Here is a 25,608-nt window from a genome sequence, read left to right on the forward strand (position 1 = left end):
TTTTTTCATTTGGAAAGTTGCGGACATGTAAAAGTTGCGTTTTTCTTTTGCTGTTCAAGCAAATGGGCAAGCAAAACTTATATTGGATGTGCTCTTCTACTCATCGCTATCGAAGTTCACCCTGTACTTGTTTACTTCCACGTTCCAAAATCCGGTAGTGTGAAAAGGATCCATTGTTCCCATGATATTCACACATTGGACAAATGCCAATCGGCAGTGATAATCTCTATGCCCTACTCAAGGACAGAGGCTCTTGATGTGGGAACTCTATGAATGTGCAGGTCTTGTGGAAGGGCCCTTCTTGACAACAAATCATTTTCTCACTTTCATTTGGAACGAGTGCCTTCCCATTCCTGCAGCCTTCAAGGGCGTAAAAATTCTAGTTAGAAAACACCCATTTTCTTTTAGAAAGGTAACTTTTGAACCTGTGCTGTAGTAGTGTAACACATGAATCTGATCTGTAAAATTCAAACATTTTAAACATGCGTCACACGGTTACATTTCTCAGGATCATCTAGTGTTATCACTAATAAAATTTTCATGTTAATGCAAGAGTTAAGGTTTCAAATTTTATAATATAGCCTACTTTGTACCAAACTCATTTGTTTTTCTGATTCTGTTTGTTTTTATTTCAGTTTTTCATTTATTCAACAATAATAATACCTATACATTTGAAGAAAATACACTTAAAGGTCAGAGAGACACAGAGACTAAGTGTGTGATTTGTGGACTTTTATTGCAAGTTTACTTCTTCTTGGACACACCTACGGTACGACCACGACGACCGGTGGTCTTAGTGTGCTGACCACGCACACGCAGACTAGGAGAAAGAAAGAGACAAACGGTGAGTACAACAATCCAGCAACATGTGGCAACTTCATTTTGGATTTTCAAACAGTCGAGGACTGAACACACAATGATTCAGCAGTGACATTACAGCCAGTCTCTGCTATTGTGAAAAATCATACATCATATTATATCATATAATATGTCTAATTATATTATACTTTAGTATAATAACTATACTAATTAATATTTCTTGTCAGCTCTTTAAGCCTATAAAAAAGAAAACTACATAACTGAATTTTTGCACAATAAGTTGCTCAGTTCTTACAGTTTCAGTGCACCGTTCAGTTCCATGAAACCAAGAGTCAAGTTTATAAATGAAACTCACCCCCAGAAGTGACGGAGACCACGGTGGGCCCTGATCTTCTTCAGTCTCTCCAGATCTTCTCTCAGTTTGTTGTCCAGACCATTAGCGAGAACCTTGACAAAACCACACACACACCATGAACAAGAGGACAGTCACAAAATTCAACTTTTGCCTTCTCTGATTTTGAAAGGATGTTACAACGCACCTCAACCTACAGACCTATATTTATTATCCCACACCTACAGTTTATCTGGAGAGATGAATTGGTAGTAATTTTACATGTATATGGTTTCTTCAGAGGACAAATTAAAATTCAATGTCCTCTCACTGATGAGAGTATCAAAGAAATGTTCGCTTGTTCTTTGACAAATAAGTTCCCTCCTTTAAAAATGAACCAGAAAGAGGACCTAATTGATATGTTTAAAAGGAACAGTTCCCACAAAAATGAACATTTTCCATACTAACTCATCCTCTTGTTGCTCTAAACTCATGAGTTCCTTTCTGCTACAGAAAACTAACTTTTTTTTTTAAACAATTTTGTGATTGGTTTCCATTGAAAAGCAGTTGATAGTGACCAAACAGTGTTAGTAGCCCATGTGACTTGTCATATTTCAACTCTTCTCAAAAGGCATACAATCCCTTTGTATGATGAACAGACCAAAATAAGTCGTTATTCACTCTCAAATCAACTCCCAAATATGGCGACACAATTACATCAAACCTCATTGGTCTTGTGACCAGACTTCATGACACAAGAACACGCAAGGTTTAAAGTTATAGACACTAGGGCTGCACGATAATGGTGAAAATGATAATCACAAATATTTTGCTCAATATTCATAATTTGAGAACTTTTTAACTACAGGGCTGCACAATTAAAAAAAAAAAAAAAAAAAAAAAAAAAAAAAAAAGTTTTTTGCCACTGCTTATATATCAATATATAAATTAACTGCAATCATTCTGTAATAGTTTAGCACATGACATTGATATACGGTCTCAAGCCTTTACTTCTGGGGGAAAATAGAAGGATGTTTATTTTCTTTGTGCTCCTTTCATACTATACATGGTTAAATGCTGTAATTTCATAAAACTACGGTGCTGTGGGGTTACTTTAGATTTGTTTAGACACTTGTAAAGGCCAAACACTTTTGGAATTACACAAACGTGCAACTGAAGTAAATCTGGAGCGCTTTAAATAACACGGTCAGCACACGTTTGTGACGTGCACAAAACAAACCGAACTCAGAACACAGCTGTGAACGAGATGTAATCCATTGTGTGTATCGAGCACAGAATCACTCCAAGACCGCTGAAACACCGTATCAGTAACCTCATGTGTGTAACACACTAGAGATAAGAGCTGCGCACAATGCAGGGCTCCAGACCAACAAAAAAAATGACTTAGGAGCCATTGGCTCCTAAACTGAAACATTCAGCCAAATCACAGATTTCCTCGATTTAGATTGCTGTTCAGAAACAAGACAGAAAGCCGAAGAGAAGTCAAATGCAAGAATGCAAATTGAATGAAATCCCAGATGTAGTTTATTGTGCTACTCCAATCCCAATCAATAATTAACAGAAAAAAAAAAAAAAAAGTGGTACACAATATGGGACTTTTAATTATAAAGAAGCCTGAAATACACATGGGACTCTTATTTTGTCTGTGCATCCAGTTGTGAGCTCACTGACGGCTGATTCGCTGAGAACGTGAATCTGATTCAAACTGCTAACCCGAGCTCCTGAGTTCAAACACTCGGTTCTTTTTCATGAATTACCCAAAAAGATCCGGTTCAAATTTGCTGAGTGCTTTCAACTCTCTCGCGCTGGGTTTGTTGTTGCGTGTGGTGCACAGAGCTCTTCAGAAACAGAACGGGTGAAAAGCGACGCGAGACACACTAGTTGTGCGCATTCTAAAAATATATTAAATAACTCACAAGATGATATCTGACGAAAGCGCATATGAACGCACACAACCCGATTGTCGCCAGTGGCGACTCTATTTTAAATTGTCGCAATCAATTATTTTTGGTCGCATCTGCAACCATTTGCATCGCAGTCTGGAGCCCTGCAATGACTCGTAAACTCCAATACTCGTAAACAGAGCGTGCTTAAAAGAGAAACGTGACTGATCAGTGGCGAACTTAAGAGAGCGAAGGGTCAGTTGAGGTGAAAATACATTTCAAAAGAGCTTGTGATTTGGTCTGTTGTCCGTAGACACTGCCTATAATGAAAATCATCAACAACTTGCAACTTTACTTGGCTGATCATTTCAGATTGCTAGCTCATTAATATCGCAGACGGTTATGCTTTATTCACAGTGAGTGGCAGAAACCGTGATCGCGGCTAAAACACTATTCATTGTGCAGCTCTAATTGACACGTTATTTGGGATGCTCCAATCAGGATTTTTACAGCCGATACCAATCACGTCTCCTGATTGGCCATTACCGATCATTTCACCTTTTATCAGGAGCTCCATCATAACTGGCTATATGTAAGCTTTCTGCACACTGTTACTATTAATTGAATTTTCCTCTCCCCAGTAATATCACTTTAGTTTTTGCTGAAAAAAAAAAAAAAAGGCATATTCAAAAGATTTTTAATTTTTTATATAAGACTTTAAGTGTAGGCTAACAAAATATTTCCTATATTAAAGTGCACCTATTATGTTTTTTAAACGTGCCTAATTTTGTTTTAAAGGTCTCATACAATAGATTTACATGCATCAAGGTCAAAAAACACTTTAATTTGCTCATAATTTAAATTGCAGCATTACCTTTTTTCCCCAGTGTCTCAAACGACTCGTTCAATGATCCATTCTAAAGGATTCATTCTAAACTCCTTTCAGAAAGCCTAATCTGCTCTGATTGGTCAGATGTCCCAGTCTGTTGTGATTGGTCTACCGCTTACAGCACATGTCGGAAAGGAAACGCCCACTACCATATCAGAGTTTCAGCTCGGTCTGAAAAAATGTCTGTTTTACCTTATCAATTTGAGCCTGAGTCCGATAGTGATACATTGAAGATCAACCCAAACCACCATCGCAAGCACGACGAGAACAGGACGTTTCTCAGTGGTAAGTTTATATGTAGTTTGACAATAATGGGAGTAATAACAGCTAACAGCGTGCACTGGCTGTACATGTAAACAGACCAGAGGCAGGTTTTTTGTTACCAAATTACGTAGGTTAGTACAGGAAGTCTGGAATTACTAACGTTTCAGGTGTTCAGAATCGGTTCTTTTTTTGGGTGTCAATAACTCCATATTTCATGCACTTTGATTTTTGAAACTATGCAGACTTTTTTTACATTCACAAACAGCTATATAACACACTACATGAAAGGTAATATTTGAAAAACCATAATAGGTGCTCTTTAATACTAGATTAAAATAAAGCTTAGTGTCAAACTGAAGACAATTAAACTTAGTGACATTTTTGGTTTTTGCTTCAATATTATTATTTCATATAATTATTATTATACCTTATTTTATTTCTATTAAATTTTGCATTATATTGAATTCAATATTAAGACACCATAAAATAATGTATAAATTATATTTATAAATTCCTTCCCTGCCTTTTCATTTAGTTAGATGATTGTATTAATAGTTAATTTCTCACTTGTTTCTGCTTTAACTTTAATAAGGAACATGTGCTCTCTTATGAGGGCAAGAGATGAAAGGAAAGCAGAGAAAGAGCGCATGTTTCTGGACTTTACAGGTGCTACTATTGTTAATGCTGTTTAATCAGGAGATATTTAATAAAGATGTTTGAATTACACCGCATTGTGTAACTCACGCTATTACTGAGATGCTTATGCCTGGCGGAGTCAGAGAAGCTGCTGCCATGAACAATAATAAGGACCGTTTCACAGCTCGCGCTGTTTTCCCTTTGCCTTGTCGTATGTGAAACGCCACATTAACAGTACATAAACTCTTTATATTCGCCATACCTCTACCACTGTATCGTTCTTAACTGCTGAATCAAGTTTGTTGTCTTGCAACACTATGCCAGTACTCCCCACACTCCGTGATGCCAAGACAGTGCTGCTGATGTTTTGCGACATGAGCGATCGGTTTGTGTGATAGGCCAAAATACCGAACACTGAGTCATAGGAAGGGAACATCGGCTGATAAGGATCGGAGCATCCCTAGTTGTTATATTTGATTTGGGCTCAGAGTCTATCAGTGATATGAGAGTAAAGACCTAAAAGTGATTGTATACTTTGAAAAGACTTGGAGTATGACAAACAAGTCATATGGACTACTCTTGTAAGTTTTGGATGCTTTAAAGGAATAGTTCACCAAAAATGATAGTTCATTTACTCACCCTTATGGCATACTCATGACATTTTCATAAATGTATGATGTGTTTGTATCCTTATAATGCAAGTCAATGGGGTCCAACACTGTCAAACTCCAAAAAGGACATAAAGGCTCAAGTGGTTTAATTCATGTCTTTTGAAGCGATATGATAGGTTTTAGGTGAGAAACAGACCAAAATGCAACTACTCTTTTACTATAATTCTTGAAATCTGTGGTCTCCTAGACAAATGTATGATTTGAGGCTTGATTACAGGCTCATGCTTGATGCATGTACATGCTTTAGAAGACATGGATAAAACAACTCAAATCATATAGATTACCTTTATGTCCTTTTTGGAGCTTGAAAGTTTTGGACCCCGTTGACTTGCATTGTATGGATATATTCACATCAAATCTCAAATCACTTTGTGTTTCACAGAAGAAAGTCATAACAGTTTAAGACGACTTACGAGTGAGTACATGATGAGAATTTCCATTTTTCAGTGAACTTTTCCTTTAAGCTTTAAAGCAAGTCAACTGCCTTTGAACGTAAATCAGCAATGGCAACTTTTAAACCATATGCTTTTGTGTTTCACAGGAGAAAGACATCTGGGTTTGGGACAACACGAGGGCGAGTAAATGACAATTTTCATTTTTGTGTTAACTGTTCCTTAACACAAAAATTATGTTATGAGGTTACTAGGGTGGTTGCATAATAGCCCACTCAAGAGTCCACCTCCAAGTCTAGATCATATTCTGGTCTCTAGATATGGTATGGTCTTCAAATATTTAGGGCCAGGGGTTTTTCAAACCACTAACACTAAAAGCATCACACATCTCCTGAAAGCTTTTCAATCATGTAAACTCTCCTATTACAGATTAAAATAAACTATCCATAAAATATTTTCCAAAACAAGACATCAACAGACATCAAGATTGTGTGATGTCTGGAAAATGTTACGCTTGAGGTACCTGACTGTATTTGCCGTCTTTGATATCCTTCTGTCTGTTGAGGAACCAGTCGGGGATTTTGTACTGGCGAGGGTTCTGCATGATGGTCACCACCCGCTCGACCTGATCAACAATCAATAACACCCTCAATAAACACGTTACTTTAACAGTGTACACGGACTGTTCTTATACTACAGACGCACCTCATCTTCAGTCAGCTCTCCAGCCCTTTTGGTCAGGTCAATATCAGCTTTCCTCAGGACGACGTGAGCGTATCGCCTCCCCACACCCTGCAGATGTACAGCGAAAGATGACACATCACACCAGACTAGTCGTCATCAGTTTGACTGATATCTACTAGACTCACCTTGATGGCGGTGATGGCAAAGGCGATTTTACGCCGTCCGTCGATGTTCGTGTTGAGAACACGAAGAATGTGCTGGAACTTCTCTGGAATGACGAGCGACTGAGAAAAGACAGACCTGTAGTTTAGCTGATAGACGCTGACCTGCAACTAACTGACTGGAGCAAGTTGAAAAGCTAACTAGACTTGCGAGAACTCCCATCAAAACAGAGTGCCAAATCAACCTACAATTTAATGTTAGAACAATTATAATAAATTCCAGCACTTTCTTGAATCCAAGTACTGAGGGCAAACCATGGTAGAGTAATGTTAACACCATAGTATTCTGATTACTACCATGGTACAGGTTGGTAACTATATTCGTATACCATAGCATTTACACAGTATTCCAAGTTAATTAAATGTCAGGGTACATTTCCAAAACACAAGCTAAAACCATGGGACACTTGTTGCTACAGCTACACAGGCTCTTCAGTCTCTCGTGACTAGGACAGTTAAACATCATAATCTATCCTGTAAAACAAAAATACCACTCTATATATAATATATGTGATTTAAATGGATATGATGTTAAACTAGTACTAACAAATAGTGTAAACCCACGACGATGTAAACAGATTTCAGCAAGTATTTTTAGGATTTAATTTCGTCCTCACCATCTTGGACGCTAGTTCCGCTCAAAGAGGAAGTGATCACGATCTCGCGAGAATTTTACAACCCGGTGCGTGAATTTGGACAGGAAGAGGTTCCGTCACAATTTAAATGTCCGGCTGGATGTTTACAAATAAAAATCTGTAAACAATAAAGCAATCAAAACATCTGAAATATGTTCTACATTGAACATTTAAATAATGTTGAGTTATATTTATGTATTCTCTCATCTGAAATATTTTCTATATTCTAAAATGGCATTTATGTGCGTTCTCTCTTGTTCTATCCTGCTTTTTTTTTTTCTTGTCTACTCCATATTTTTATGCATTTTCTTTTTTGTTTGTCTGTGAAAGTAAATGTATATGAACAGTTTTAATCTCCTTGTATGCAACATGCAATAAAGGTATGGCAATAAAAAAAAGTTCAATATTCAAAAACGTAAAAAATAATAATATTTGAAATAATATTTGCTTGATGCCCATGTATTTTTGTTGTTGTTTTTATTGAATTCGTATTTATACTAATTATATATTTTTTATATATATATATTATGGGGAAACGATTGTTTTTATCAAATCTAATCAAATCACTTTTATTGTCACACAGCCATATACACAAGTGCAAAAAAAATTCTTGGGTGCGGTTCCGATCAACATAGCAGTCGTGACAGTGATGAGACATATACCAGTTTACAATAACATCAAATTAACACAGCACAATTTAAAGTCTAATATACACATAATTACACACAACAATATACAAATAATAACATACACTGTACAGTATACAATACACACAATATAGATACACATTATTCAATAAAAAAATAAAGTATATATAGAAAGTACAGTAGGTTGTATTATACTGTATTGACATTCAGGCTGTCTGTTGATAGTAAGTTGTTAAGAGAGAATATAATATAATAATAATATAATTTATGACAGTCCGGTGTGAGGAACTTTTAGTTGGAATTCTAAATAATTAAATTAAAAAAACCCCGAGATGTTTAGTCAGTATTTTAAACTGATAATGTAAAAACATATAATTCAGGTAATGTATTATATGTTTACTATATTTAAGTACATTTTAGATTTTTCTAGTCCGAAAAGAAAGAAAATCGTGTCAGACATCATGCAGAACTGAAAAATGGAGGGACAGAAATACTGAAGGGATTTGTAGTTTTGATGAACTTCAGACGCGATGGCGGAACCATAAGAACACTAGTAATCAAACAAGGCAAATCAGATGGGACACGGATAATAAAGGCAGAGAATATTAAAAAATTCAAAACATTCAATAACAGATGCAGAAGAGAAGAAGTAATGTATTGCAGACTTAGGTTGGGACACACAGGATTAAACAATCCTTTATTTCTCATGAGTAAAATAAAAACGGATAAATGCGTAGTATGTAAATGTAAGAAAATGTTGAACGTGATTATGAAGTGTATAAAGTATAGTAAGGAGAGATCAAAACTTAAAGATATGATAACTAAAGTGGTAAGAGAATGGAGTGTTAATGGGAGAAACAATATGAAGTAAATAGGGCTATTTTTAAATTCCTACAAGAAACAGAGTTAAAATCAGAATATAAAGTAGGAGAATGAAGCCTTGATGCTACACACTCAACTGTTGAACAATGTAATTGATTCTTATATGCTCTGGATTTAACCATGTTATTGACCCAAATACGATAATAAAAAAGATGCTACACACTCCGATATAGTAGGTGGCGGTATACACCTTTAAAACGGAAAGAAGAAGAAGCAGCAGCAGCAGCAGAAGAAGAAGAAGAAGAAGAAGAAGGCTGATCCGTTGATGTGTGGAGCTGCTCATATAAACAGTCCTTGATTCAGTGACTGGAGCGATGGCTTATTTACAGGATGAGGTAATGACTTTCATTGATATTAATACAGCATTAGTGATGTGTTGAACTGTGTATTTTACACCCTTTTGTTGTATATCCTTAAACCGTACTGTTAGCAACCCCTGTGAAGAGATAAAACAGACTGTTTGAGTTTCTAAATAAAATGTCAACATCACAATTAACCAAAACTACTAAAATGGTAGCACACTGGTTCTTTAATCATGTTAACATGGTCATAACTTAATCACATTGTATTCTTTGAAGTACCTTGGTGTACCACGTAAACACCTTGGTATATGAATTTATATATTCGACATTAATATCATGGTTTTTGTAGACATGGTACCATAGAAGAATGGTTTGTTCTGAACATGTACCAAAATTGGATTAGCATTCTTTGAAATATTGTGTAAATACCATGCTGTATGAATATGGTAATCATTCAGCATCAACACGGTACGTGTTATTACCATCTAGTAGCATCACTTTACATCTTGTAGTTTGCTGATGCATGTGTAAATTATCACTGTTTGTCTGTGTGTGTGTGTTTTGGCAGAAGTCAGACTCTGATCTGGTTCCTCATCTAAATCTCGGTGATCTGGACATCACAACAGATGAGTTCATTCTGGATGAGGTGGACAGTAAGTTCTGTGCTGTTTTCATGACTTTGTTGGTAAGGGACTTAAGGGCTGAACAATAAGTGTGTGAGGGATTCAGGCCTGTTGAAGAAAATGTCACTTGTCCAATGGAGACACTGCTGCATTGTCACTACATCTTATGCTTGTTGCTCATGTGTTTTTCTGTCTTGCAAACTTAAACATTGTGCTCATGTAAAACTAGTATGTGTTTATGACTCATAATGTTGCATTATAGCTTTTTTATTTTTTTTACTTAACATTGAAAATATATTTACAAAAGCTAAAAAGTAGATATAAAAAAATATTTGTGGTGGGACAGTGAAAACATTGGCTTGGCAAGTAAAAATCTGAGCTGCTGGGCTTATCTGGCCAACAGAAAACATCCTTACTGTTGAACCCTTGAAGTGTATGTGACATATTTTGAATTCAAATGTATGAATCGAGTCCCTTGTCATTTGTCTTTTCTCAGTTCACATTCAAGCGAACCTTGAGGATGATCTGGTGAAGGAGGCGCTCAAGACGGTAAGATGATGAATGCTGAAATCTGTATGTGTGTTTATGATCATCATGATCTGAGATGTGTGTGTGTGTGTGTGTGTGTGTATTTTGTCTCGGCTCAGGGTGTGGATCTGCGCCAGTACTCGAAGCAGGTGGAGACAGAGCTGCAGCGCATTGAACAGGTGTCAATCAAAGACTGTATCCTCACCGATGTGCTCTATGGCCTCAAATCAATGCAATAACCTGTCATGATGACGTTATGTTTCTCTTGTCCTATTGATGCACTGATATCACTGAAGGAAAAATGTCACAAAACCTATCAAGAACATGTCCGAGTCATATTTCACCCCAGAATCAGCAGAAAATATTTCTATATTTTTTTTTAAAGAAAACGAAGCCTATTTTAGGACCAGTGTTTGAGAAGTACTCAAAGAAAGTAATACACATCAAATTAATAATTACTTTGTCTACTCTAAAATGTTAGACTACTTTACTGTTGGCATTGCTAATTAATTTACTTTTAAAACACTTTTTTTATTGCTCAAATTCTAAACATTGTTTACATTTCCTCTTTGTTCATTGTCACATGCAAGTCATGCACTTGTTTCTCCCTAACAACGACTACTTAGTGAGTGCACACCCTTAATAAATCATAGAAACACAAATAGATGAATATATGAACAGAATTCATGTTTGAAATGTGTTTTACATAAAGCATATTTTTTTAGAAACGAGTAACCCAAGTAATGTACTTAAAAGTAATCAGTAACTCATCTGATTACAAAAATTTAATTGTAATGTTACACAACTTTTTAAACTTTTTAAAGTAGTTGTATTACTGTAACTAATTACTTTGTAATCAGATTACACCCGACACTGTTTAGAAACATTTTATTTTTTATTTTTTTTATCCCCATTTCTCCCAATGTTGGAATGCCCAATTCCCACTACTTTAGTTGGTCCTCTTGGTGGCACGGTTACTCACCTCAGTCCGAGTGGCGGAGGACAAATCTCAGTTGCCTTCGCTACTGAGACCGTCAATCCACGCATATTATCACGTAGCTCGCTGTGCATGACACCGTGGAGACTCCGCATGTGGAGCCTTATGCTAAACTCCGCGATCCACGCACAACCTACCACGTGCCCTATTGAGAGCGAGAACCACTAATCATGACCACGAGGAGGTTACCCATGTGACTTTACCCTCCCTTGCAACCGGGCCAATTTGGTTGCTTAGGAGACCTGGCTGGAGTCACTCAGCACACCCTGGATTCGAACTCGCGACTCCAGGGGTGGTAGTCAGCGTCAGTAGTCGCTGAGCTACCCAGGCCCCCTACACTGTTTAGAAACATTAAATAAAATCCCATTATTTTATTACAGTAATGAGAAAAAGTAATGACTGTTATTTAAATTGTAACGTAATGAGAATCATCATTGAGAATAATTAATTATGAACATTACGGTGTTTGGGAGGACATATGCTGAACTTTCACAGAAAACAAATGTTACGATGCATGAAAATTTTAGTCTTGTTTTTTCTTTTAACTTTGATTTTGATCTGGACATGCATTTATGTATACTGAAATGTAATCCTTGACGTAAGCTGGTGTAGATATTAAAGAGAGTCAGAATATTGCCTCTTTACATAACCAGATCACAGCCTGTGACTCCATACTGGAGGTGAGTGTATTGAAGACTGGACTCGAGCTGTTGAGAGATTCATATACAGGCACATGCACTATCATCTGAGATTCATTACAGTAAAACTGAGATTATCATAATATCAGAGACGTGCTCAAGTCTATCTGTGTCTCTAGCGTATGGAGGGCATGTTGAGCAGTTTTCAGAGCGATCTGTCGTCCATCAGCAGTGAGATACAGACTCTACAGCAGCAGTCTGTCAGTATGAACATGAGGCTGAAGAATCGTCAGGCCGTGCGCAGTCAGCTCAGCCAACTGGTCGATGAACTCGTCGTGCCCAGCACCATGATCTCGTGAGACACATATGAGTCTGTTACTACAGGACAGCGTTCCTCTGTATGTTCTTACATAAAAGAGGAGGTGTGTGTGTGTGTGTGTGTGTGTGTGTGTGTGTGTTGCAGTGTGATTCTGGACAGTCCTGTCACAGAGCAGGAGTTTCTCGAGCAGCTTCATGAGCTCAATAACAAGATCAACCTTGCTAAAGAGCTGAGCTTCAGAGAAACCCTTGCCTGCTCAGACATACAGGACATCGTAGACTGTCTCAAAATTAAAGTAAGGGACAAAATGAAAAGACTGAAATAATGATTGGTTCACACACTTAAAATGGATGCAGTTTTCTGCGGTAATCAGTAGGAATCTGTTTTGTGTTCTCAGGCTGTCTCAAAGATCCGTGAGTTCATCCTACAGAAAATCTACTCATTCAGAAAGCCCATGACAAACTACCAGATCCCCCAGAACACATTACTCAAATACAGGTATTAAACAGTATGGATAGTAAAGTTACCACTGCAGTCAACACAATAACAGATCATAAGAAGAACATCTGTTTATGTATAATACATTGGTACATACATACCCACGTTAGGCACAGGGCTGCGTGCTACGGCCATGCACTACGCACTAAATCTAATATAAAAAGTTGGAAAATGTTTTTTGAAGAAATTTACACTGTCAGTGTGCATCCTCATTTACACCTCACAATAATGGAAAGATACAGTATAATTATGATTATCATTAAATCACGAACAGTCGCTAGGTGAATTAATATGCACATGGTTTTGTCAGTATTTATCTAAAGCAACACCATCAAACAGCTGTAAAGTTATTACATACATGGATGCTATGTGGAGAGATATCTTTGTCCATCTATGCTGTGCCCGTGTCGAGTGTGCCCTCTCTCACTATGTACTATGTAAACAGTACATTCTACCATATTATATCTCAATATTATTGAGCTACGAATTCTATTTATAGCTCTACCATACACTATGCATCTCATCTCCATGGTGGCCATTCTTAAATGATAATTTATTACCACCCATTAACCCTGTAAAGCCTAACGTATGAAAGAATAGTCAGAAAATTCTATTTTTGTTTTTTTACATTAAACTGTTTGTAGTACCATTAGACAAACAAACAAAAAAAAAAACCTTTAATTTTTAATGTATCATATTTGATAGCTCTGTGATTTTTTTTTTGTTTTTTTGTTTTTTTGTGGTGGGCATGAATGGAATGGAATGGAATGGTATAGATGGAGAGATATACCTCAAAAGCCTGTTGTATCATATTTAATACATCAGTACATTTCAAAGTGAGTTTTTCAATAAAATAATATTCACATTTTTAACCAAGCACAAGTTGCTTATTTTCAGCAAATCTTAATTTTAAAATATCAGTAACAATATAATAATTACTGTCACTTTTACTTTATTAAAGATGTAATTTATCCCAACATATGAGTCACTTTTCACGCAAGTCCGCCGCCATTTTAAATAGATCGATATAAACATTGAAACCACTTTTTTCACAAATAACCACTAGATGGTGCCATTAACAGGTGAAACTTACATACCATAGGTTGTTTGGATCGTCAGCTTGAACAGAGAGTGAAACGAGACGTCAAACGTTGTGTATCATATTTGATACAAGGCGTTATTGTGTTAAAATGTCAAAATGACTCATTTTAATCAATATAGCGAATTATTCTATGAATTTTTGGTACAATACAGTAGGGATTCTTGGGAAATATTACTGAGTTGGACTCATGCGTCTGACGTAATTACTCAGTTCAAATGGGGTGGACAGTCCCTTGCTTTTGCAGCTAGCATCTTTTTTCTGCACCGCAGTTAGGCATTTCCAGCACGAAAGCTCTACTCAATCAGGTAAACTATGTTTGTGATGGTCAGGAGAAATAGAAAGATGATGATTAAAAGACTTATTTAGAGGTGACTATGATTCATTTGTTTATCCAAATTTAGACACAAATGCTCAATATTCGATACTTTTATTGTCTTCCACGAAAATACCAAAACTTCATGGCCATGCCCACTGCGTCAAGTAGATATTGCTGCAGCCCGGAGATCTCCAAAAGATGGAGGGGTTACTCCAGAAGGGTTGGGCGAACTACAAAAGAGGGTGACACTTCCACACATGGTTAGGGTTAGGGAAAGGGTTATGTAATATCTTTGGGGCTCTGTATATCTTTTCTGGCAGTTTGGAGCTCCCGTCCCTTTTTTTTTTTTTAGCTCAGCCTGCAGCTATATCCTTCTCCACTATGTATCACTTAACGCTGCCATAACTGTCTTAAAGTAGGGCTTATTGTCTCTACTTTTATGTATGAGCCATTTTTTATTTCAGAAGCACAAGGCTGTAAAATATGACTTTTGTTACTGGGTGTTGTAGAGTATGAATATGTTTTTGGTCATACGTGCAGGTTTTTCTACAAGTTCTTGCTGGCCAATGAGAGGACAGTTGCTAAGGAGATCCGTGATGAATATGTGGACACCATGAGCAAAATCTACTTCAGTTACTTCAAGTCCTACAGTGGCAGACTGCTGAAAGTGCAGGTGAAAGAGGGAACAGGTTGATTTGTGATTATGTATGTATATAACGCAACACTTCTCCGCCGTCTTGGTTCCAGAATTATTTCTCCCATGAGGATTTGATAAAAAAAATTGAGTCCTGAATCAAACCAACCAGCTTGGAGGTGAATCACAACATTACAAAATTTGATTTGAAGCAGAAGAGTATTGAAAATCAATACTTCATTTTTATTTGTATAGCACTTTTGTTTTTAAAAAACAACCACACCGTCTTTTTCCAGAGCAGCCTGTATTTCTCCTCAGGTTACCTGTGGGTTTTTCCTTTGTATCCTGAACAATTCTTCTGGCAGTTGTGGCTGAAATCTTTCTTGGTCTGCCTGACCTTGGCTTGGTATCAAGAGATCCCCGAATTTTCCACTTCTTAATAAGCTATTGAACAGTACTGACTGGCATTTTCAAGGCTTTGGATATCTTTTTATATCCTTTTCCATCTTTATAAAGTTCCATTACCTTGTTACGCAGGTGTTTTGACAGTTCTTTTCTGCTTCCCGTGGCTCAGTATCTAGCCTGCTCAGTGCATCCACATGAGAGCTAACAAACTCATTGACTATTTATACACAGACACTTATTGCAATTTAAAAAGCCACAGGTGTGGGAAATTAACCTTTAATTGCCATTTAAACCTGTGTGTGTCACCTTGTGTGTCTGTAGCAAGGCCAAACTTTCAAGGGTATGTAAACTTTTGATCAGGGCCACTTGGGTGATTTCTGTTATCATTATGATTTAAAAAGGAGCCAAACAACTATGTGATAATAAATGGCTTCATATGATCACTATCCTTAAATAAAAGACAGTCATGATCAGTCATATTTTCAAAATAAGTGTCAAAATTTCACAATTTCTGCCAGGGTTTGCAAACTTTTGAGCACAACTGTACACACACACACACACACACACACACACACACACACATACACACTGGCGGCCAAAAGTTTGGAATAATGTACAGATTTTGCTGTTTCAGAAGGAAATTGGTACTTTAATTCACCAAAGTGGCATTCAGCTGATCACAAAGTATAGTCAGGACATTACTGATGTAAAAAGCAGCATCATCACTATTTGAATTTTTATTTTGTAATTTGTTTTTGGATTAAATCTAGACAGGCCCCATTTCCAGGAGCCATCACTCCAACACCTTATTCTTGAGTAATCATGCTAAATTGCTCATTTGGTACTAGAAAATCACTTGCCATTAAATCAAACACAGCTGAAAGCTATTTGGTTTGTTAAATGAAGCTTAACATTGTCTTTGTGTTTGTTTTTGAGTTGCCACAGTATGCAATAGACTGGCATGTCTTAAAGTCTATATTAGGTAAAAAATGGCAAAAAAGAAACCGCTTTCTCTTTTTTTTCGATTAACAATTTTTATTGATTCACATAGTATGTAACTCATAAGACAAAACATACTGTATATACATAGAATCAAACTTAACCCCAACTATTACCCCTCCCAATCCCACCCTAACCCCACCAACATAACAGTGGTCCCAAATGACATAGACACACACATGCACAAAAAAATAAAATAAATAAATAAACCGATAAACACAACAACAGTAATCACACATCAACAAATGACAAATACCGCCCCATTTCTCCATGAACACTTTATACCTCCCCGTTCCTCTGAATGTAATTTCCTCAAAGGCCGCCACCCTTACCATCTCTGAGCACCACTCCTGAAAAGAGGGCACTCCAGCCAACCTCCAGCCCCTCAAAATGATCTGCCTGGCAATCATGACACTGGTTAAGACCCAACTCTTTATGTGTCTACTTTCAATGTCAATGACTGCCCCATCACCCAAGATACAGAGTCTGGGGCAGAATGATACCTGAATGCCTAACACATCGCACACCAAACTCTGCACCTTTAACCAAAACTTTTGAATTTCAACACACCCCCAAAGACATGGTTTATATCTCTGTCCGCCGATTGGCATCGCCAGCAGCTGGGTGTGTCTTAAGGACCAAGCCTATACAATTTAGAGGGGGTCCAATAGAACCGATGTAAAATCTTGAATTGTATAAGGCGCACCCTTGCATCTCTAGATGCAGTTTTTATGTTTTTAAAAATCCTAGCCCATTCTCACTCCTCCAATTCTAAGTTTAAATCTTTCTCCCATAATCTCTTGAGAACAGTTGAGACTCCATCCCTCAGACTCTGAATTAGCAGGGAGTAATACACTGATGCCTCATGACCTTTTCCAAAAGCAGAAGTCACCTCTCTTAAAGTATCTGCTGCTTGAGGAGGGTGTATGCTCTTCCCAAAAAATAGTACAGAGCAAGTGGCGTAGCTGAAGATACCAAAAAAACTGAGATCTGGGGATCCCAAAATATTGAACCAAATTTTCAAAGGATCTCATCACACCACTCTCATAAATATCACCGAGTGTATTAACCCCCCTCGCAATCCACTCTGACCAACAAAAAGGGGACTTATTAATGCATAGTTTGGGGTTTAGCCATAGGCTCGGCAACATTTAGGTAAATATCTGAATTAAACACTCTGGACACTTTTGTCCATACTGAGTGCAAATGTGAAATAATGGGGTGTGATTTAACTTCTCTGGTTAGATTGGCAGAAAGGCTTTGCAATGGCGAAATAGGGGCAAGAACCTCTTGTTCAATGCAGAACCAGGAAGGGGCTCTTTCAGGTGAAAGCGACCAATGAGCCAAATGTCTGAGACCGAACGCGTAATAATAAAACAAAATCTTGGTCAGTCAGCCTATGTAGCTTACTAAAATGTAATCTGGGGTGTTTGCCACTCCAAATAAAAGACTTCACTATGCTCTCAAATTGCTTGAAATATGAGAGGGGGACATCTACCGGGAGAGACTGTGGCAGGTAGTTAAATTTTGGAATAAAGTTCATTTTAATAACATTAACCTTCCCAATCATCGATAAATGTAATGAAGCCCACCTGTCTACATCGCTCGAAATCCTTTTTTATTAAAGGGTCAAAATTAACTCTAACTAAATCAGACAAATTTGTTGGGAATAAAATACCCAAATACTTAATGCCCTGTTTGGGCCACTGGAAGGTGCCTGGCTGGAAGGCCGTTACTGGACAATATGCTGTCAGAGCCAAAGCTTCGGATTTAGACCAGTTGACTTTGTATCCTGATAATTTGGAAAAAGAAATCTATAGAGGCAAGGCATAGATTTAGTAGTGTCACAGACGAATAATAAAATATAATCTGCATAAAGCAGAAGCTTATGCGCCATGCCTCCCGCCACCACCCCTGGAAAATGATCCTCCTTTCTAATCGTGACTGCTAATGGTTCCAGGGCAAGACAGAACAATAATGGGGAAAGAGGGCAACCTTGCCGGGTGCCCCTATTCAGCGTAAAATAATCTGAAATTAATCCATTTGTTTGTACCGCCACTACCGGGTATCTATAAAGTAAATTCTGTAAAGTACTCCCGAACCCATACATTTCCCAAATCTTAAAAAGATAATCCCATTCTACCATATCAAATGCCTTTTCGGCGTCGAGTGAGATGGCAGCGACCGGAGTCTGATCATTCGCCACTGACCACATGATATTGATGAAACGCCTAATGTTATCAGAAGAGCTACGGCCCCAAATAAACCCCACCTGATCTATATGTATAAGAGATGTCATAACTTTACATAATCGGTTAGCCAAAATTTTAGCCAAAATTTTTACATCTAGCTGGATCAGGGAAATTGGACGGTAACTCTTACACTTGCTTGGATCTTTGTCCTTTTTAAGAATCAGACTGATCCGGGCTTGCGTCATGGTTGGCAGAAGCTTTCCATTCTTTAATGATTCCATATAAACTTCTAGCAAAAGTGGAGCCAGTTCTGTAGCATAAGATCTAAAAAACTCAGCGGCACAGCCATCTGGCCCCGGAGCCTTGTCTGTAAAAAAAAAAAAAAATAAATAAATCTATTCTAGAATAAATCTTATGGACTGATGGAAAAAAAAATTATAGTCTCTACCAGATGGGTTCAAAAGTCACCAAACATCTGCAAGACCAAGATTTTTACACATCCTGTGAAGTGTCACTGTTGGTCTAGGGGGCTTACACACTTTTGCTTCACTATGATCAAGGACTGAGTCCATCAAAAGATTAAAGTCTCTTCCCAAAATTATATCACGAGGGGTGCCAGCGGCTTGCAACATCCCTTCAAGATCTATAAAAAAGCCCTGATCATCAGCGTTAGGTGCGTAAATATTAGCCAAAATCAACCTTTGTCCCTGAATTTCTGCTAGAACAACAATGACTTCCTGATTGATCTTTAATCTGTTTGAGGCATTTGAATTGTAGATGTTTATTTATCAATATAATGACTCCCCGCTCTTACTTGAGCCAGCACTAAAAAAAACATGTCCACCCCATATCTTCCCACATTTTTCAGCTTCCTGTTGGGAAAGATGCATTTTTGAAGAAACACTATATCATATTTCTTACGTTTAAGAAAATAAATAACCTTCCTTCTTTTTATGGGGTGCCCCAACCCATTCACATTCCACATGGAGAAAGATATCCCACTCATATTACATTTGACATTTGATATAATAGAAAAAATAACTTATCAAAAACAAGATTACAAAGACCACATTTCAACATTAATGCAACAGTCAAACCCCGAACTATCCCCAGAACAAAACAAACAGAAAAAAGAAAAGCGTGCGCATTAACCCCGCGCACGACAGCGCCAACCGGCGTTCATCCCTCTAAACTCAGAAGGTCCATGTACGCATACGAGAACCCCCGCGACAACTTTGCCATCGGATTGCTCAAGTCCGGTGCTTCTATAGAGATTTTGTGAGGCAAAAGTACCTAACAGAAAATAAACAGAAAGAATGTGTAGATTCATTCACAGAACTGTCTTGAAGGTGTGTTCCTCCACAAAACAAATTCCAGCTGATATAAAGCCGTTCAGTTTCCTTAGACAGACAAACGAGTGTTTCAAGTGTTCAGTGAACCAGCTGTTATGAGTGCAGTAGATGATGTAATCATTCCAATGTCCTGCGAAAATACTCCACAAAAACAGACTCCAGCCAACAGGAGGCATAATTACAAAGAATGAACAGATTCATCCATAACTGTCCCGAAGTAGTGTTATTCCACAAAACAAACTCCAGCCACTAAGCAGAACTAGCACAAAAAGAAACAAAATAGACATCCCGGTTCCTCGGATGATCAAGAGTCAAATTCACTCGGAGGCCGCATAAAAAAAAAAAAAAAGACATCATGACTTACTCAGTCCGTCAGCTTTATAAAAGACATCCTTTGTGTGGGCATGTGGATATTTTGTGGTCTTCTATAGTGTCAATTCTCAGTCTGGCCGGGGACGTCAGTGTAAAAGCGATCTTCCGTCAATGCAAAAGTTTCTTGAATGAAGTGTCATTCCAAAAAACAAACTCCAGCCGCTAGGCGGAGCCAACGCAGAAAGAAACAAAAATGGCGCCCAGCTTCCTTAGGCAGTCGAGTTATGTACAGCGAGTCAGTCCACTCACATAAGTAACATGCAATGGTTTACTCACCCATAGTTCCTATACAAGCCATTGCCTTTGGTATCTATCCTCAGTTTGGCTGGAAACATCAGTGCAAAAGCGATCTTCCGTTGATGTAAGAGTTTCTGGCATTCCTTGAACCGATCACGTTTCTCTCTTGTCGAATTCACAAAGTCCGGGAACAAGAAAATATTGTGATTCTTCCAAGAACGCTTTCCTTTGCTCCTCGCCTGGCGCAACACGAGATCTTTATCGGATGATCTCAGAAATTTGGCCAGAATTGATCGGGGCCTGTCTCCCTCAGCAGATCTGCGAGCAGTTTATGGCCTGTTATGTCGAGCAGACTCGAGAAGAGCTTGTCCAGGAATTTCACCAAATCTCTGCCCTCTTCATGCTCAGGAATTCCAACAATTCGTATATTGTTCCTTCGATTCCTATTTTCAAGATCTTCCAATTTTTCCAAAATATTTTCCAAGTCTGTTTTGGACGCGGGCGGATTAGCAGATTATTCCCTTTCCGACGACTCCAAATAATCGATTCGTTTCTCAACATCTGCGACTCTTGTGACCAACTCAGAGAATTTTGTTTCCATTGCCGTAATAGATCGATGTATTACAGCGAGATCCTCCAAATCAGCAACAACCTTCGTCAGCATCACCGAGATGTTGGACAGTTGACGCTGAATATCTTCTCCCGTCGCACTTTCCAAATCGAGTCCCCGGCTCGCAGGCCCGTCAGACGCCTCAGCTTGAACATGTAAGTGTCTTTTAATGTCTCCAGAGTCTGAGGATTTTGACTTCTTTACCATGTTTACCTCAAAGAGCAAATATGTAACTGGGTGTATCGAATCTCACCGGATTAAACATGAAAATAATTAAAAACTAGCAAAGTGCGCAGAGCTAGTCGCTCACACGTCTGCTTCTCGCATGGCATCACGTGACCTCTTGTAGTCAATCATTGTTTTGAGGAATGAAGGCTATACAATGCTTGAAATTGCCAAAAAACTGAAGATTTCATACAAAGGTGTACACTACAGTCTTCAAAGACAAAGGACAACTGGCTCTAACAAGGACAGAAAGAGATGTGGAAGGCCAGATGTACAACTAAACAAGAGGATAAGTACATCATTCTCTAGCTGAAATAGACGCTTCACATGTCCTACATACATAAACTTCTGACTTGAATTGTATTGAGTTGAAGTCAGAAGTTTTCATACACCTTAGCCAAATACATTTAAACTCAGTTTTTCACAATTCCTGACAGTTAATCGTAGAAAACATTCCCTGTCTTAGGTCAGTTAGGATTGCTACTTTATTTTAAGAATGTGAAATGTCGGGAGATCACGTGACACCATGCGAGGTTTGGATGTGTGAATGGCGAGCTCTGCACACTTTGCTAGTTTTAACACTTTTAATGATATAAACCGGTGAGATTTGATACACTCTGTTCCATAACAGTTCTAGGAGGACAATATGTCAAAGAATTCAAAAACCTCACACTCTGGAGACATTAAAAGACTCTTACGTGCTCAAGCTGATAACCCTGAGAAGGCCGCAAGCCTGGGACTCTGTTTGGTCTGGGAAATGCAGGAAATTCGGTGAGAAATGTTGAACTTGTCAGCAATCTTGCTGTAATACGTCGATTGATCACTGCTATTGAGACGAAATTCACTGAGGTGGTCACAAGGGATGGGGGATGTCAAGAAATGGATCGATTATCTGGAATCATCGGAGAGGGAACTAGCTGCTAATCCGCTAGTGACCAAGGTGGATTTGGAGCACATCTGTGAGAAATTGGAGGACATGGAGAACTGTAACCGGCGGAATAACGTCCAAATTGTCGGAATTTCTGAAGCCTAAGAGGGTAAGGATATGATGAAATTCCTGGATGGTCTTTTTCCGAATCTGCTTGAAATAACAGGCCATAAGCTGGAAATCGAGCGAGCTTCCAGGGTTCTGGCTCGGCGATCTGCTGAGGGTGACAGGCCACGATCAATTCTGGCCAAATTTCTGAGATAGTCCGATAAAGGTCTCGTTTTTTGGAAGAACCACAGCATTTTCTTGTTCCCAGACTTTGTGAATTCGACAAGAGAGAAACGTGATCGATTCAAGGAATGCAAGAAACTCTTACATCAATTTTAAGGAATGTACTGGTTCCGCCTAGCAGCTAGAGTTTGTTTTGTAGAATAACACACCTTTGGGACAGTTATGTGGATGAATCTACACATTCTTTGTGTTTATTCCTCCTATTGGCTGGAGTTTGTTTTATAGATTATCTGTTGTTGTGTAACTCTGTCTCACAAAATGTATATAGAAACACCGGACTTGAGAAATCCAACGGCAAAGTTGTCGCGGGGGCTCTCGTAGGCGTGCATGGACTGTTTGAGTTTAGAGGGATGGACGCCAGTTGGCGCTGTCGTGCGCTGGGTTAATGCGCACATTTTTCTTTTTTCTGTTTGTTTGGTTCTGGGTGAAGTTCAGGGTTTGATTGTTGCACTAATGTTGGAATGTGGTCTTTATAATTTTGCTTTTGACACAATCTATTTTTTCTCATGTCAAAATGTCGAATGTTAATATGAGTGGATTGCCTCTCTACACGTAGAATGTGAATGGGTTGGGACACCCCATAAAAAGAAGGAAGGTTATTTCTCTTCTTAAGCGTAAGAAATATGATATAGTGTTTCTTTAGAAATTGCATCTTTCCCCGCTGGAAGCTGAAAAATTTTGGAAGATATGGGGTGGGCATGTTTTCTTTAGTGCTGGCTCAAGTAAGAGCAGGGGAGTCATTACACTGATAAATAAGCATCTACATTTCAAATGTCTCAAACAGATTAAAGATAAATTAGGAAGAGTCATTAATGTTTTAGCAGAAATTCATGGGCAAAGTCTTATTTTGGCTAATATTTACATACCTAACGTTGATGATCAGGGCTTTTTTATAGATCTGGAAGGGATGCTGCAAGCCGCTGGCACCCCTTGTGATATAATATTGGGACTTTAATCTTTTGATGGACTCAGTCCTTGATCATAGTGAAGCAAAAGTGTGCAAGCCCCCTAGAGCAACATTGATGCTTCATAGGATGTGTAATAATCTTGGTCTTACAGATATTTGGAGACTTTTGAACCCATCTGGTAGGGACTATAATTTTTTTTTCCATTTTGTTTGATATCTAAGTCCCTCATTTCATCTGTTGTTGATTTGCTCAATTGGAAACATTTTAGTCTCAGATCACGCCCTGGTGAGTTTAGAGGTGCTGCCACATATGGAGAAAAGGAAATCATATAGCTGCCGCTTTAATGTATCCCTTTTGCAAAATCCTGAATTCCAACAAATGTTAAAGGCTGAAATCAATGTATTTATGGAGACCAACTGGTCCTCAGTATCCACTGTGGGCTTGGCTTGGGAGGCACTTAAGGCGGTTCTTAGGGGCCGGATCATACAGTATGCCTCATTCATCAAAAAATCCAAAGCACGAGAACGCGTGGAGCTGGAAGGGAAAATTAAAAGTGCCGAGGCAGAGCTGAAGCGCCGAATGTCGTCTGATGGCCTCAGAGAATTGACCCGTTTGAAATACAGATATAATACTATTTTGTCACGGAAGGTGGAGTTTTGGCTATTCAGGGCAAGACAGTCATACTTGAAATATTTTACTCGAAACATACAAAAATTTTGGTTGAAGTTCAGAGTTTTATGTGTGACGTATTGGGCACTCGGATCTCGTTTTGCCCCAGACTCTGTGTGTTGGGCGATGGGGCGTTTATCGATGTGGGGAATAAACACAAAAAATTGGGTTCTGACCAGTGTAATGATCACCAGACAAATTATTTTAAGGGGATGGAGGTCGGCTGGAGTGCCCCCATTTCAGGAGTGGTGCATGGAGATGGGGAGGGTGGTGGCTTTTGAGGAAGTGTCAATTAGAAAACTGGGTAACTTTTTTGGGAACGTTTTTTGGGAAATGGGGCAACTATTTGGAGTTTTTGGAGGGCTCTTGGGGAGGGGCAGTGGAGAGAGAGGTATAGGTAAAAATGTGTGTGCTTATATATATATATATATATATATATAATTTGTTTGTTTGGTTGGTTGTTTGCTTTTTTTGTGTGTGTATATACTCGTGTGACCACAGGAATGTTTGTTGAGGGTCAGGGCAGGGTTGGGGATTGGCAGGGGTAATAGTGGGGGTTAAATGTTGATTCTATGTATATACATTTTGCTTTTCTTTATTTACTGTATGAATCAATAAAAAATGTTAAAAAAAAGATAAGAAAAAAGAATGTGAAATGTCAGAATAATAGTAGAGAGAATGATTTATTTCAGCTTTTATTTCTTTCATCACATTCCCAGTTACATACACTTTGTTAGTATTTGGTAGCATTGCTGTTAAATTGTTTATCTTGGGTCAAACGTTTTGGGTAGCCTTCCACAAGCTTCTCACAATAAGTTGCTGGAATTTTGGCCCATTCCTCCATACAGAACTGGTGTAACTGAGTCGGGTTCCTTGCTCGCACACGTTTTTTTCAGTTCTGCCCACAAATTTTCTATAGGATTGAGGTCAGGGCTTTGTGATGGCCTCTCCAATACCTTGACTTTGTTGTCCTTAAGCCATTTTGCCACAATTTTGGAGGTATGCTTGGGGTCATTGTCCATTTGAAAGACCCATTTGCGACCAAGCTTTAACTTCCTGGCTGATGTCTTGAGATGTTGCTTCAATACATCCACCTAATTTTCCTTCCTCATGATGCCATCTATTTTGTGAAGTGCACCAGTCCATCCTGCAGCAAAGCACCCCACAACATGATGCCTCCACCCCCATGCTTCACGGTTGGGATGGTGTTCTTCGGCTTGCAAGCCTCACCCTTTTTCCTCCAAACATAACGATGGTCATTATGGCCAAACAGTTAAATTTTTGTTTCATTAGACCAGAGGACATTTCTTCAAAAGTAAGATCTTTGTCCCCATGTGCACTTGGAAGCTGTAGTCTGGCTTTTTTATGGCGGTCTTGGAGCAGTGGCTTCTTTCTTGCTGAGCATCCTTTCAGGTCATGTTGATATAGGACTCGTTTTACTGTGGATATAGATACTTATCTACCTGTTTCCCCCAGCATCTTCACAAG

At 38.4% G+C, this 25,608-nt stretch overlaps 2 protein-coding genes across 4 annotated transcripts in view; one reads left to right on the forward strand and one right to left on the reverse strand.

Annotated features, from left to right (window-relative positions):
• Positions 1-717: 717 nt before the first annotated feature.
• Positions 718-7,496, reverse strand: LOC127425385 (40S ribosomal protein S18). The gene is made up of 6 exons (XM_051671313.1): positions 7,429-7,496; positions 6,776-6,874; positions 6,612-6,698; positions 6,430-6,531; positions 1,175-1,266; positions 718-820 (listed from the first exon to the last, which is right to left on the reverse strand). The coding sequence occupies exons 1-6, from the start codon at positions 7,429-7,431 to the stop codon at positions 745-747; spliced, it is 459 nt and encodes a 152-aa protein (XP_051527273.1). The 5' UTR covers positions 7,432-7,496; the 3' UTR covers positions 718-744.
• Positions 7,497-9,158: 1,662 nt separating this feature from the next.
• Positions 9,159-25,608, forward strand: part of LOC127425140 (vacuolar protein sorting-associated protein 52 homolog) — a 62,904-nt gene continuing 46,454 nt past the window's right edge. For all 3 annotated transcript variants that reach the window (XR_007894560.1, XR_007894561.1, XM_051670825.1), the window contains exons 1-9: positions 9,159-9,310; positions 9,846-9,930; positions 10,397-10,449; positions 10,548-10,623; positions 12,038-12,105; positions 12,243-12,418; positions 12,527-12,677; positions 12,780-12,880; positions 14,839-14,971. Coding sequence is in view for 1 of the 3 variants with exons in the window: in XM_051670825.1 (XP_051526785.1) it covers positions 9,290-9,310; positions 9,846-9,930; positions 10,397-10,449; positions 10,548-10,623; positions 12,038-12,105; positions 12,243-12,418; positions 12,527-12,677; positions 12,780-12,880; positions 14,839-14,971 (864 nt within the window). In the remaining 2 variants the exon portion in view is untranslated. The remainder of the gene's footprint in view (positions 9,311-9,845; positions 9,931-10,396; positions 10,450-10,547; positions 10,624-12,037; positions 12,106-12,242; positions 12,419-12,526; positions 12,678-12,779; positions 12,881-14,838; positions 14,972-25,608) is intronic.

This window comes from Myxocyprinus asiaticus, chromosome 34 (genome assembly GCF_019703515.2).
Source record: "Myxocyprinus asiaticus isolate MX2 ecotype Aquarium Trade chromosome 34, UBuf_Myxa_2, whole genome shotgun sequence".
NCBI lineage: Eukaryota > Metazoa > Chordata > Actinopteri > Cypriniformes > Catostomidae > Myxocyprinus > Myxocyprinus asiaticus.

Excerpts from the sequence above, each read along its gene's own strand:
- LOC127425385 (XM_051671313.1), bottom strand. Across the intron at positions 1,267-6,429 it reads AAGACGGCAAATACAGTCAG|GTTCTCGCTAATGGTCTGGA; the intron begins GTACCTCAAGCG and ends GGTTTTGTCAAG. Across the intron at positions 821-1,174 it reads GGTCTCCGTCACTTCTGGGG|TCTGCGTGTGCGTGGTCAGC; the intron begins GTGAGTTTCATT and ends TCTTTCTCCTAG.